Genomic DNA, 15,581 nt, shown 5'->3' with positions numbered 1-15,581 from the left:
ACTGCTGCACAGTTGAAAGCTGGGACCCACCCAGTTTCCGTGTCATAGCTATGCCACTGTTTCTTCCACACAAGGAAATGTAAGATGTATGAACTTGAATTACTGGCAAGAAGGGAGCAAAGTTATCAACGTTTCTTTTTTCAGGTGTCTACTCAGAGAGAGTAATTCTGCCTTAAACCTTACAATGAATCCAAAATTAAAGATCCACAATGCCTATTTGTACTCTGAGAAATCTGTTGTTTAAATAGACGTAAAGCAGAGAGAGAGCCACTTCTCACATAGGTACCTCAGCATGAAACTGACATTTCAGTTCCATCCAATATGTGACATGGTTCTTTCTTTCAGGTTTCCACAGCTTTTGGTTCCATGAGTTGAAAAATGTTACAAACAACTTTGATGAACGACCTATATCAGCTGGCGGCAATAAATTGGGAGAAGGAGGCTTTGGAGTTGTGTACAAGGGCTGCATCAGTGGCAGAACTGTGGCAGTGAAAAAACTTGGTGCTGTAAGTTGTCATATCTGTTTTACATGAGTGTCATATGCATTATACTGTTACTGCTGTGTGTTTTAAGTGGATGCATTCGATATTTGTTTTAAATGAGAAGAATACTCCAGAATTTGGACGTTCAGTAATGTAGGTTTTTCTGTATAAGAAGTTAATGGCTGTGTCTCCAAAAGGGACTGATATGAGACATTTCAGAGGATAACATCTTTCCTATTCTGATTATTTGTTTTTGCAGTTAAGTTTTAGAAAGGGTAGTCTGTGTAACTTAATCGTAGTTCAACTTAGATACTTCCAAGGTAAGACATGGTAGCTCCAGTTTTAAAAAAAGGTTTTTTTAAGACTAAGAAATTATTATAGGGAACAATTCAATAATGGCAAGGATTGGAGCAATTGTTTAGTAGGTTTTTCTATTCTGGTGTCTTTGATTCTCTGCTTTAGATATTTTTTGGGGGGTTGTTTGTTTTTTAAGCTCTCTACCTCATTGGTAAGCTAAATATACACTCAATTAATATTTTGATTTTTATCTATTATAAACATGCTGGTTCAATATAAAGATTTACTTTTGTAAATACTAAGTGCGGTATTTCAGTTAAAGGAAAAACAGGTGATCTAGCGTCTGTGGTGACTTCCTAGATCCTTACAAACAAAGAAGTAAATAATAGTGCTGTGATGAGTTATTTTCAAGTTCAATTAAAAACCACACAGTAAAAAAAATAACATTTTCCAAAGAAGGAAGGGTAGAATTGCTAAGGAAAGAACGGCTTCATTTTTCTTGAAAAATATTGCTCAATACATACTCTTCCATGTTTTTGTTTGTTTGTCTGTTTGTTTTTAAGTAATTGACATTGTCATTGGTAGGTATTAAGAGGAAATAACTAACATGTTTGTTTTAGGAGGGCAATGTAACTTGTCTCAGATTGGAAGCGAAGAAAATAATCTCTTACCTGCATTTTTGTGCTGCTACATCCTGAAATACTTGGTTAAATAACTTAAATTAAGGTTCAGCTGTGTTAGAGCCCAGATTTCTCTTTCCAAGGACATGGTCTTGTACCTCTTTGTAACTGAGTGGTCACATTGATTGAACTGGAATCACTTGTGAGTGAGAGGGCTGCAGACACAAACTCCCCTTGGTCAGTTTACTAACGTGCAAGTAAGACTGATCTGTTGGCAAACATTCACATACAAGAGGATAAATGTTCTTCTACAATCCTGTAAGAATTTTGCTATTAATAATTTTCCAGTTGCTTTTTTATCTTAGACCCTTGAGGCTTAGTGTCAAAATCACCATCTTGGCTGTGGAAGATTTGACAGTTTAATGTAGGGAGAAGTCTACTTAATTAATTTGAGAGAGAGAGAGTTACTAAGGATACTGTTGCAGATTCTATGGGGAAAGATTCTAGGGAAATTGTCATTCCAAATAGTATTTTGAAGAACAAGAGAAAACTATAAAACTGTATTAAAGACTCACTATATAGTGTCAATGATTCCATCACAACAGGTGGCAAAATTTTATTGTATTTAGGTCACACTATAAGCAGTCACAAGGGGGTAGGGTGACCAACCGTCCTGTATTTGGGACACTAAAAAGACGTCCCAGCTTATTTTTTCAGAGGGATGAATTGTCCCATATTTAGGTCCTCAGGGGCTGGTGGTAGAGCTAGGAGCGCCTGCGGCCACCGCTTCCCTGGGGCTCAAGGGCATGGAGTGTCTGAGGCCACTACTTCCCTGGGCCTCTGGGGCGTGGTGCGCCGGAGGCCGCCACTTCCTCGGGGCTCTGGGGCATGGAATGCCTGTGGTCGCCACTTCCCCAGGGGTCTGGTCAGGGAGTACCCAGGGCTGCTGCTTCCCTGGGGTGGGGAATTCCCATGACCACTGCTTCCACGGGGTTCTCGGGCTAGGAGCATCCGTGGCCACTTCTTCCCCGAGGCACTGGACCTCCCCTCCATGTCTCCCTGTCCCGTATTTGGAACAGGGAGATATGGTCACCCTATAAGGGGGAAATGGAGAAAACACTGACACCCTGAGAAAGGTTCCTGTGGAAGAGGAGCCAGGTTACTTAGTCAAGTGGTTAAAAATTGGAGAGGGAGGAGGTCTGGTTAACTTACAGGAAAAAGTCGTTACAAGAACAATTAGTATAAACTGTTTATGGATTCATTTAATTATAATTGGAGAGAGACATCTTCTAGAACTGGAAGGGACCTCAGGAGGTCATCTAGTCCAGTCCCCTGCCCTCTTGGCAGGACCAAGCACCATCCCTGACATCTGTTTGCCCTAAGTGGCCTTCTTGAGGATTGAACTCACAACCCTGGGTTTAGCAGGCCAATGCTCAATTAAGATGAAATTAGACGGTTTTCTAACTGTTAGAGCAGTAAAGTACTAGAATAGCATTCTGATACTAATAGTGGGGGCTAACACCCTTGTGAGTGGTAAGGTAGAGCTTGATCCATCTATGACTGGGATTGTGTGATGGGCTTACCTGAGGGTCAGAGGGCTAAGCTGAGTGGTGCTTGTGGTTCCTTTCAATCCTGTATTACGTGTTCCCTAAATTTCATGCTTCAGGGCTTCAGCTCACACCTGCAGGGGCTCAGGAAGGAAACTTCTCTTCCCTTGGTATTTCAGGGTTTCTTTTTACCCTGAAATATCAGAAAAAGCCACAGCTGAGTATGGCACATTGTATGGGGTGGGCTGGTGCTCCAAACAGCATAGAGAATTCTTTTTCAGATGTTTGGAGTGTCTTGTTCACATGCTCTGCATCAAACTGATAACTGTTTTGGGGATTAGGAATGAATTTTTCACCACATCAGATTGGCAGGGGCCATGAGGTGTTTTTTAACTGTGGTGTAGGTAGGTATTGCTTGCTGGGATCATCTGAATATATTTTACCAAAACAATGCCCTGAAATCGTAAAGGGCCTCTGACATTGGTTCACTGAGTCTGTCCTGCTCTCCGCTTGTGGTACGCTCTAGTTCAGTTTCCTGCGGGCTGTAGGGTTTTAGCTGGGCTCTGTACAGGAATAACTGGATGGGATGCAGTGACCTGATGTGCAGGTGGTGCTCAGGTAAAGTCCTCAGATGTCCTCAGGTAAGATTTACAGTTAACTTGTTTTGTATATAATATCACCTCAAACTTAATGGAGAACTAATATTTTTTTGTAGGTGGTTAATATAAGCATTCAAGATCTGAAACAACAGTTTGATCAAGAAATTAAAATAATGGCAAAGTAAGTACCAAGTCATGCAAATGTAGTGTAAGCATAGGCGTAGGTATAAACTGCCTACATTTGCAGCATTCTTCTTATTAGCATGGAGCCTTAGCGTTTCCTTGCTGTAGTTTTTCATGGAATAGTTTGGAAACTTAAATGAGAATATTGGAAAGCTAATATGGGTCTTTTCTGCTCAAGAAAAAGATTTAGGCTAATGATTAACTCTACAAAGTTTAACAGTCCCATTGAGTTTGCAGGTTGTTAGCTAATGTCATGTATTTCCAAAATGCTTTGCACTTAAGCTAAGTTGTAAAACCATGTAATGAAATCCTAGAATGCTTTGTAATCATGCAAAGCTTCATTGTGGTCATATTCTGTTCCAATGTTTGTTCTCCCTATGGATGGAGTCTGTCAGAAATAAGACACATTTTGTTAAGAAATATTATACAGTAACTCATAACTTAATGTTGGATTTATATTTCTGAAAAATACAACTTAAATTTTCCTGTAAGAATTAATGTAAATGGGTTGGGGTGGGTTAGGTTCCAGGCAGTATATACAGATAGGCTACAGTTACATGAGAGTGCTCTGTGAACAGAAGTCACTGTCGGGAGAATTTTCCCAACAGAACTTCTCTTGACAGAGCGTGGCCACACACAAAAGCCAATCAGAAGAGCGACCTGCCTTGTGAACAAAGCAGCCAGACTGCCTGGCTGCTCTCTTGATAAAACAGGCACCTGGAAGCACAGCAGACTGGACTGGCCATTGTTCTGAATACCCTGTCTGTTGAGAGAAGGCCCCCCCAGAGCATCCATACAGCTTTTTTGTTGACAGAATCTGTCAACAGCAGCATTATGCCTCAAAGCTTTGGGGCAGAATGCTACTGATAAAAGTGCTGGGGTTTTTTTTGTCCAGATACTGTTGACAACATGCATTTTGGGTGTGCATTCTCCATGAGTTTTGTGGACAAACTGGGGCTAAAGAATGAACATGTTAATGTACCCTCACACTCTAGAGGCAGCAGGGATTGAGGCAGGAAGCAGGAAACACAACAGAGTCACTGCAGTGGCTGCAAGTGCTTTCCTGAAAAAACTGAACATGATAATGAACCTACGGTGTCCCATAGGAGTGCACCATACTTTCATCCAGAGAGTGCGTACGTGACTGCACAGTGCCAGAGTGAGTGTGTGCATCTGTGTGTGAGAGAGAGACAGAGATGGATGCACATACACATTGTGTGTGTATTTGTGAGAGAGAGACAGACAGACAGAGAGAGATGCGCGCACACACGCTGTGTGTGTGTGTTTGTTAGAGAGAGGCAGACAGAGGTACACATTGCCTCTTTAAGCAGATCGGCTGCACTTCAAGTACATGGCCCTTGTAAGTAGATGAGGAAGTCCAGACACAAGAGTCTGTAGCTGTGTTAGCCTGCTTTGTGAAGATGGGGTACAGAGTCGAGGCTCAGTCTGGGGTGGGGAGGAGGTAGAGAGAGGACATCCTGATATTACCACCCCTCCTCCTCCTGTCCCCCCCCCAGCAAGCAGGAGGTTCTCAGGAGCAGCAGGACAGTGGGGGAAGGGGTAGCTATACTGCAGCTGCCAAGCAGCATACCTTACAGGGAACTTAGGGGAGCTGGTGAGGGGCTGCCAGCCCACCCTGGTTTTAACACCACCATCCCCTTCCAACCCCTCTTCTCCTCAGCTCCCAACAGGCTGTTTTTCTAAAAAACACCCGCAAGTAGTGGACAGAGCAGGCAACCAGGTGCTGTTGTAAGGGAGCATTGTGCAACTTTAAATAAGTACATGCTCTGATACAGGGGTGAGCAAACTTTTCATGTGGGGCCCCACTTTTCATCCCTGCAATTAGCTGCCCCCCCACATCTGTTGTAATCCAAAGCTATTAAGGGCCCAAAAGCAAGCTATCCCACTGCGTAGGAAAGATAGAAAACATGGCAAAAGACTGCCTTGGCTTAACCAGGAGATCTTGCATGATCTCAAAATAAAAAAGGAACCGTATAAGAAATGGAAACTAGGACAAATTACAAAGGACGAATATAGGCAAACAACACGAGCATGCAGGAGCAAGATTAGAAAGGCTAAGGCACAAAATGAGCTCAAACTAGCTACAAGCATAAAGGGAAACAAGAAGGTTTTTTACAAATACATTGGTAACAAGAGGAAGACCAAGGAGAGGGTAGGGCCATTGGTCAGTGAGGAGGGAGAAACAATAACAGGGAATTTGGAAATGGCAGAGATGTTTAATGATTTCTTTGTTTCGGTCTTCACTGAGAAATCTGAAGGAATGCCTGACATAGAGAATGCTAGTGAAAAAGGGGTAGGTTTAGAAGTTGAAATAAGAAAAGAACAAATTAAAATTTACTTAGAAAAATTAGATGTCTGCAAATCACCAGGGCCTGATGAAATGCATCCTAGAATCCTCAAGGAGCTGATAGAAGAGGTATCTGAGCCTTTAGCAATCATTTTTGGAAAATCGTGGGAGACGGGAGAGATTCCAGAAGACTGGAAAAGGGCAAATATAGTACCCATTTATAAGAAGGGGAACAAGAATAACCCAGGAAACTACAGGCCAGTCAGCTTAACTTCTGTGCCAGGAAACATAATGGAGCAGGTAATTAAAGAAATCATCTGCAAGCATTTGGAAGGTGGTAAGGTGATAGGGAACAGCCAGCATGGTTTTGTTAAAAACAGATTATGTCAAACCAATCTAATAGCTTTCTTTGATAGAATAACGAGCCTTGTGGGTAAGGGAGAAGCGGTGGATGTGGTATACCTAGACTTCAGTAAAGCATTTGACATGGTCTCACATAATATACTTATCAATAAACTACGCAAATACAACTTAGAAGGTGCTACTATAAGGTGGGTGAACAACTGGCTGGATAACCGTACCCAGGGAGTAGTTATTAATGGTTTTCAATCCTGCTGAAAAAGTATAACTAGTGGGGTTCCGCAGGGGTCTGTTTTAGGACCGGTTCTGTTCAATATCTTCATTAACGATTTAGATATTGACATAGAAAGTACACTTAGTAAGTTTGCAGATGATCCCAAGCTGGGAGGGGTTGCAACTTCTTTGGAGGATAGGGTCATAATTCAAAAGGATCTGGATAAACTGGAGAAATGGGCTGAGGTAAACAGGATGAAGTTTAATAAGGACAAATGGAAAGTGCTCTGCTTAGGAAGGAACAATCAGTGTCACACATACAGAATGGGAAAGGACTGCCTAGGAATGAGTACAGCAGAAAGGGATCTATGGGTTATAGTGGACCACAAGCTAAATATGAGTCAACAGTGTGATGTTGTTGCAAAAAAAAGCAAACATGATTCTAGGATGCATTAACAGGTGTGTTGTGAACAAGACACGAGAAGTCATTCTCCCGCTTCACTCTGCGCTTGTTAGGCCTCAGCTGGAGTATTGTGTCCAGTTCTGGGCACTGCAGTTCAGGAATGATGTGGAGAAATTGGAGAGGGTCTAGAGAAGAGCAACGAGAATGATCAAAGGCTGATGACCTATGAAGAAAGGCTGAAAGAATTGGGCTTGTTTAGTTTGGAAAAGAGAAGATTGAGGGGGGACATGATAGCAGTTTTCAGGTATCTAAAAGGGTGTCATAAGGCAGAGGGAGGGAACTTGTTCTTCCTTGCCTCTGAGGATAGAACAAGAGGCAATGGACTTAAATTGCAGCAGGGGAGGTTCAGGTTGGACATTAGGAAAAAGTTCCTAACTGGCAGGGTGATCAAACACTGGAATGAATTGCCAAGGGAGGTGGTAGAATCTCCATCACTGGAGATATTTAAGAAGAGGTTAGATAGATGGCTTTCAGGGATGGTCTAGAAAGTGCGTGGTCCTGCCATGAGGGCAGGGGGCTGGACTCGATGGCCTCTTGAGGTCCCTTCCAGTCCTACTCTTCTGTGATTCTATTGTAAATTTCTGTTATGTTTATATGTAAAAAGAACTCTTTTGGCACGTGTAAGAAAATAAGTTTGTAGAATGTAAAACTTATTAATCGGTATATAAATGTGAATTCACATGCATAAAAACAGTAACATATTTCAACATTTTTAATTTGATGGATGAACCTGAGACCCAGCAGCCAATTGTGTTGTTGTCCCCTCTTGCAAAATTTCAAGTGGGGGCCCACTCCCTGCTGTGTGCCCCCTGTTCTGTTAGATAAAAAAATGTAAAAATGAAACTACATTAGCTGCAACAACGTTAAGTTTTGGGTACCATTAGCACAAAACAGTTTATGTCTCTATAGGCAGTTTGTGTTCTTTAATCTACTGACATCTGGAATGTTGTTGTGTATGGGTGGTAAAGATAGCTGTATAAAATAGATGTAACCCCAGAGGCACTGAGACCACATACTAGGGAGAATGAAGTCTCTGCTCTACAGCACTGGCTGAGAGGTAGCTGGCTTTTAGCTCATGTGGTATAGCACAGGGCTTCAGCCTCTATGATCACAGGTTCAGTCCTTTGTGCCTGCAACTTGAGTCTGTCAGCATGTGTATGAAGCTAGATTTTAAAAAGACGAGTGACATATATTTATTTTCTACTTGCCATAAACAAATGGACCATAGGGGTCAAATTAAGCTCACACTGAACTGCTACATCTGTTTCCCAGAGATTGATAATATATGAACCTCTCTAGTTGTGCTGATTTACCTTTGATTAATAAACTAATTGAGCTGCATTACAATGTCTTGCTAATCAATAATCCACAGCCAACCACTAATAGGACTAAACTTTTTTCTAAATGTTAGAAATATCATGCAGCAGACCTAATTATTAAGGTTTCTCTTTGCCACAGGTGTCAACATGAGAACCTAGTAGAACTTCTTGGTTTCTCAGGTGATGGTGATCAGCCCTGTCTTGTTTACGAATACATGCCCAATGGTTCACTGCTTGACAGACTGGTTTGTCTGGTAAGTGAAATGTATTATTACTTTTCTAATTTGGTCTTCTACTTCTGTCAATAAATAGAAGTTTATTGTAATGTCCTTGAGACATTAGTGGATTTCAAATGCTCAAGCCATGATGTTCTTCTCCCTTCCAGCTTCAAGGCAAGTAGAAACATGTTAACTTATAGAAACATTTTGACTTATTAGGAGATCAGTTGTAATAGTAATCAGTTAGAACAAGCTAGATTACTGTCCTTAGCAACCTGTCTGAAAAGTGGCAGCTCCCTCAAGAGATTGAAAGACTTCTGAAACCGTTATGAAATGTTTGAAAACCTATAGCTCTGTCAGGGAATACCAAAGATACTTGTTTTTAAATGGCATTATTCCAAGAACAATCTATTATTTTTTGAGATAAGTTGTTCTCTTTTCAGCCTGTCCATTGTAACCATTTTTGTCAGACATATAGAATCTCAGCCTTTGTTTGTGTTGTTACAGCGTCATTTGTAACTGCTGGAGCATAGAAGTGAGTGTCAAAGACTGTAAACCAGTTTGTGTAATGGTTTAGCAAGCAGAAGGGTAGTGGTTAAGTAAGAAGGATTTTCTATATTTAAGCAATAAATACTTTCTGTATGTGTAATTCTTCCTTCCTGTAGGCTTGAGCCTCTTAGTATCTGTAGTAAATGACATCTGTGTTTGGCAAGGTGTTCAGCTACCTACATGATGGAGAAAATGTTAACTAGCACAGAATTGTCAGTTTGATTTATAGATATAATTTATGTTATGGATATAAGAAGAAATGCTTCTTCATGTACAGTTCTGAGCCATATGAATGCAACTTCCTTCTAATCTACCCATAATCTAGTATTTCCTCTTCAGTAGACTCTGACAAAATAGTTGGGTTAGTAATAAAACTAGTCATTCAAATATTATAATTAACAGTATGCACATTCAACTTGAACTTCTGTTCAAAGAAGAGATCACATCTTTCTGAAAGTCATGACAGGGTTTGTTTGGTTGTTTTTTTTTGTTTTGTTTTTTTTTTTGCATTACTCTCAAGAGGGAAACATTTGTCTCAGAAAAATAACAATTTAAGAAAAACTATTTTGTGTGTGTGTGTGTGTGTGTGTGTGTGTGTGTGTAATATAAATGGACCTTACATGTAGATGTGAAATAAGCAAGCTAATCCCTTTGTTACTGTTAAAATTTTCAGCGCCAGTCTTGTCTACACGGAGACTTGTACCAGTTTCAAAAAAGATATCTGTTTGGGTTTTTTAACTGATTTAATTAAACAAGTGCAAGTCTAATTGTAGTTGTTCTTTATTGTGATTTAAAAGTAGCTTATTTCACTTTTGCTTAATCCTGTAGCAAACTGATCACGCTAAACTGAAATAAGACACTCTTTAATTCAGATAAGGATGTTGAAACAAACACAGTCTCACTGTTTTAAGTAAAGGTATGATATTAAATAAATTTAGTTTAAACTAAGTCCCAAATAAAGGCTTTCTTAACCAGGGTTAATCCATTAGAAGAATGTCTGTTTAGATTTGTATTAATTTAAGTAAATTCATAGTAAAAACTAACTTACAACTAATGCAACATCTGAGTGTAGACAAGTCCTGAGTGTCTTTATGTACAAACCTGTGCTGTTGTAAATCACATAACAACAACTAAAACCGCTTCAAACTGTTGCAAGTTGGCTGGTAGGCAAGCCTCTTTTTCTGGATGGAACACGTGAAAATCGTTTGCAATTTGTTTCTGTGCTCTCAAGAATCAGCACTAGGGAAGGAGGGAGCTGAGCAGAGCACTTGTAATCTGAAGGGGAGAGACGGCCTGGCAACCAAGGAAGAGAACTAGTTTATTTCCCCAAGGTTTTTCCATCCAACATTCAGAGGGTGGGAGGAGGAATGAGTGGTTGTCAGAATGTTTATTATTCTGGCTGACTTCCAGGAACTCCAGTGGCACTGCTTTCTTGGCTCATTTCCTTCACTACACAGAGTGTAAGCTGAGCTGAGCTGGAGAAAGGGGAGGGAGGATTCATACCAGTCCTCTTCCTTAGGTGGCTGACTGGGCTACAGATGGTGGGAGTTAAAGGATGCCATTCTTCCAACCTAATTAGTGCCATGAACCAAAGTGAAAATCTTGTGCTGGTGAATTGTATGGTTGCAGTCACTTAAAGAAAGAACATTAGCTTTTCACTTTGTCATTCATGTTTATGAAGTTGTTTAATGATTGGCACGGTTTGCTTTGGTTGTGTAGATGTAGTGTTGTGATTGCTGAGGCTGAAATAAAATCTAGGATGTAATTGTTGCTGATGTTTTGCAATTTGGTGGTTTCCAGTGTGTAGGTAAAATCAAAACAATAGAGAGAAAGTTTTGAAACACCCTTGCACAGTTCTTAAAGTAAAAAGAGGTTGGGGTTGGGAGGGAAGAGAAAGTGTAACCAGTTCTCCAGATTGCTACATTTGTGAAGAAAGAGAGAAACATTTATTAATCTTTAAAATGACATACTGAAAGAATCTGCAACTGTCAGACCAGCATTGAAAGCAATGCAAGAGAAATGAAATATATCAGACTATCATTACTTAAGCTTTTACTATATCCACATGAGTTTGCCCTAATTACAGCTAGGTCTTTAATTATCTGAAAATGTTTCCTTTTCCAGAAGTCACTTGAGAGAACAGGAAAAAGTGCTAATGGCCTAATGATAAACAGTGTCTCCAAGTTTATTTTACATCCAAAAGCTACTCTATGGAATTTATATCTTGACGTGCCACAAACAACGTGTTCTATGAGTACTGACGAGATGACTAAAATGTGAAGTGTCTGCTGTCTGTTTAGGCACAGAAATTAATTGGCCTCAGGTGAATTTGTGAAAGATGTAATAGTGATATAAATAATAGTTCTGTGTCTTCTCTTTGCAAGATCATCAATCTTCTGTGATTCCAGGGGCAAGTTTTTTAAAATTTTTATTTCTGAGTTGCTGAAACCAGCTTTTTATGGACTGTTATCTCTTTACTTAAATTCCATAGTCTTTCTCTTTTAGATTCAAAGGCTGTGTCTGCACTTACCAAAAACTTCGAAATGGTGTGCTAATTGCCAGATCGAAGAATACTAATGAGGCACTGACATGCATATTCAGCACCTCATTAGCATGCTGCCAACCATGGCACTTTGAAATTGCTGCTTTTTGCTCCCGTGTGGTTCGTCTGCATGGGGGTCCTTTTCGAAAGGACATCACCAACATTGAAATCCCCTTATTCCTATGTGCTAGCTAGTGCTCCATAAATCTACCCGCTCTTTTGGGATCCATGTGTGTAAACCAAATACATATGTTGACATATTTTCACTCTCTTCCTCTTTCTCTTTGCAGGATGATACTGCACCAATTCCTTGGCATACAAGGCGCAACATTGCTCAAGGTACAGCAAATGGCATCAGCTTTTTGCATGAAAACAATCATATTCACAGAGATATTAAAAGGTAAAAGCTGCTAATGATCAATAATGACCACAATTTTTCCCACTGTGAGACAATTCTTATCACAATATTTTTTATTTTTCTATATAAGGGCTAAGATTTCAAGGCCTGTTTGTCAGTTGTTTTACAAACATCTTTATTTCTTAGTTATTTACCTATGGCGATACGGAACATCTGTATATGTATACAGATCAGTTTTATGCAAAGTAATGGACCCAAATCTTTTCACATTTTCCAAGGTATCATAGTGGCTTTGCAACTTATTCTCAGTTTTACAGCTCTTCTAGATTTTGTTTTATGCCTAGCGCTTGCACTGTGTGAGCATATTTTCTCTGTCTTGAGTATGGTGTCTCTTACCCAGGTCTGCTTAATCTTTCCTCTACAAATGAAATTTCAGAGAGACTGAACAGACCTGCAAAACTTCACTTCAAAAATTACTCAAGGACATGAACTTTTCCTGCCAAAGACTCCTGTCATACTCGTTTTGGGTCTGTGCTGCAAAGATCTGGTCAGGGAAGAATCTCCCTAACTCAGAGTTGTGAAACACTGCTCCTCTCAAGGTGTGTGAGCTGCCACTGTAGAATGGCTGATGCGTAATTCCATAATAGATCCAAAAATCAGTTCTTGTTTAACTGCAACCGGTGTAAGAGCTTTTCCTGATCAGTGCACGTGGCCATTACAGTAGTACTGTACCGGGACAGTTTGGATGGGGGATTTTCCATCCGACAGCCATCTTCTTTTGCAGTATTTCCTCTCTGTGCCTTCTTTTGAGTTACTTGATATTTTTAATTAAAAATGCTGTAATGCAGACTGGTTTGAATCATGTTTGTATGTGAGTGGTGTACAGAGGCCTGAAGTAGGAGTTGGCTTGTCAACGCATTATCCCCAAAGCAATTTCTGCTATATCCAGATCTTGGATTTAAAGTTATGCGGGACGTTTTTCTGGATAGCAAAGCAGTCCAGCTTTTTCAAGAAATGCCTGGAAGGAGCAATCCCCCATGGGCAATATTTTTAGTCCTTGAGAAGGACTAAGTCTGGCTGACCTGTAAGATAATGTCACGGAGGAGGTACTGGAGAGCCTCCTGGTTCCCACAAGACTTCTGCTGAATTCAGTTCTCTTCAATCTGGCAGTCTTCTTTGGGTGCTGGAAAGGGGGAATATTCCTAGTTCAGCTCACAACTCAAAGCCTCCTTTCTGCTTTGACTCTTTGTCAGAGCCTCCCTTTTGCTCTAGCTTCCCAGCAGTGGGAATTTCTGGGGAATAGAGACTCTTCTACTTTATCCCTCTTCTGGTCTCCTGGCAGCTGTGATGGAGTGCTGTTCTCCCTACTGTTCCCCTTTGCCCTCCTCCTTTCCTCCCCTGCTTGGACTCTGTCTTTTGTCCTTTTCCACTGTGAATAACTCAATATGAGTCAATAAGACTGCTTCTGCTGATTTTTTCCTAAGCAGTCAGAGCACTGAAAAGAAGGCAATTCTTGTTATAAGTTTTATGTTCAGGAAGGTTCTGAATAGTCGTGGAGAATCAAACAGGGTTTGCGCTGCAGTTTGAGGAAATGGAATACTAATGGAGACACTGGGGTGGGGTCTTTGTAGATTTGGGAAGCCATCACTGAATTGTTGTTTTAATTGTAGCTCTTCACTCTTGATATTGGTGCATGCAGGAACACAAATGGGTTGGCCTTTTATAGGTAAATACAATCACAATAGAACTCACTTCCATTCTGCTTTGTGAAGCGTATCAAATTACGATCTCTCTTATAGGCTTTTTGCCTTCTCAAGCTGAGAAGAAACTATGGTATACTCAAAAAAGTTGCAGGGTTTTTTCACATGGTTTTCCTACTAGGGATATAAAACCCTGTTTAATTAGTTAACCAGTTAAATGGTAAGTTTAACCAGTTAACCGATTAAACATCAGGGTTCCAGCCAGGCTGGAGCCCCTCCCCCAAGATTCTCCAGAAGAAAGAGGGTTTTGTGGAGGATTCTGCATCAAGTACTTTACTAAAATTATGAAATCTGTACAGTTTTGCTGGAAGGAATGTTCAAGCTGTGCCTAGAATTTTGGGATGTTAATGTAAAAGGATTAGTAACCTTTAAGTAGTTTCTGTTCTTTAGTTAGCTGCCTAATAATCTCAAGAAGAGCTCGTGAATGGATTAGTTTGCTGGTCAGCCTGTTACTTATTTATTTAGGGTATGCCTACGCAGCAAAGTTATTTAGAAATAACTGCCATTATTTTGAAATAACCATCATACTGTTTACATAATGCAACTGCTATTTTAAAATAATTTTGAAATGGCAGTTGGCTTATTTTGAAATCCGTATACCTCATTCTACAAGGCATATCACCTATTTCCAGATAGGTGCTGGTCAGACAGGGAATAGAGCCTATTTCGAAATAAGCCATAGTGTGTCCAGTAGCTCTATTTCAAAATAGTCTCTGGCTGTCTCTCCACGTGCCGCTTCTTCCGGAAGCAGCACGCCAATGAGCTATCTGGAAGATGCTAATGAGGCATGTATGCAAATTTTATGCACCTCATTAGCATATCGGCACATGGTTTGGAGTCTGGAAGAAGCTCTTCCGGACTCCGAAGTGCATATGCAGACGTGTGGCCTGCGGGGATCTTCTGGAAGGAAACTCTCCTTCCAGAAGCCCTTTCTTCCCCCAAGATCCCTGTGGGCTGCATGTCTACATGTGTACTTTGTATTCTGGAAGAGCTTCTTCCAGACTCCGAACCATGTGCCGATATGCTAATGAGGTGTGGAAAATTTGCATCCACACCTCATTAGCATCTTCCAGATGGCTCATTAGCATGCAGTTTCCAGAAGAAGTGGCACGTGGCGACACACCCTCTGTGTGCATAGACTCTGTGTTTCAAAATAGCAAAGCATTATTTTTAAATTCATTTTTGTGTGTAGCAACGTTATTTCGAAATAAGCTATTCTGGAATATGGCACCTTTTCGTCTCGAGAGATGGTGGTTAGCAGCAGAAGTGAGGATCTATGGGCAGTGTTTTGAGTCTGCAGCTTCTCTCATGGCTAGCCTATTTCAAAAATAAAGCTGCTATATAGACATACCCTTAATGAGCAATTTGTTTTGATAGTTTATGGTAGATTGCCATCAAAGATCACTTTCGTGTATATTGCTTACTACCGTAAGTCAACTTCAGTGAGTTTTACAGATTCCAAATATCAATTAAAAAGTGCGTACAGTTCAGGTACAGATAATTAAATGCATTTTTAAAAAATATGATTGAAAATGTAGTTACTCCACTACGACAGAGAACATTATTTTTGTTTTTCAGTGCAAATATTTTACTAAATGAATCCTTTGTGCCAAAAATTTCTGACTTTGGACTTGCAAGGGCTTCTGTGAAATTCACACAAACCATCATGACTGATAGAATTGTGGGAACAGCAGCCTATATGGCACCCGAAGCTCTGCGTGGAGAGATAACACCCAAATCTGATATTTTCAGTTTTGGTGTGG

The 15,581-nt window shown here is 40.4% G+C and overlaps 1 protein-coding gene across 3 annotated transcripts in view; it reads left to right on the top strand.

Annotated features, from left to right (window-relative positions):
- IRAK4 (interleukin 1 receptor associated kinase 4) overlaps window positions 1-15,581 on the top strand; it is a 30,292-nt gene that overhangs the window by 7,190 nt on the left and 7,521 nt on the right. For all 3 annotated transcript variants that reach the window (XM_075014341.1, XM_075014321.1, XM_075014331.1), the window contains exons 5-9: window positions 346-506; window positions 3,662-3,726; window positions 8,531-8,645; window positions 11,991-12,100; window positions 15,397-15,580. In XM_075014341.1, coding sequence (XP_074870442.1) covers window positions 346-506; window positions 3,662-3,726; window positions 8,531-8,645; window positions 11,991-12,100; window positions 15,397-15,580 — 635 coding nt within the window. The remainder of the gene's footprint in view (window positions 1-345; window positions 507-3,661; window positions 3,727-8,530; window positions 8,646-11,990; window positions 12,101-15,396; window position 15,581) is intronic.

This window comes from Carettochelys insculpta, chromosome 1 (genome assembly GCF_033958435.1).
Source record: "Carettochelys insculpta isolate YL-2023 chromosome 1, ASM3395843v1, whole genome shotgun sequence".
NCBI classification, from domain to species: Eukaryota; Metazoa; Chordata; order Testudines; family Carettochelyidae; genus Carettochelys; species Carettochelys insculpta.
This window is presented reverse-complemented; position numbering and strand designations above follow the sequence as displayed.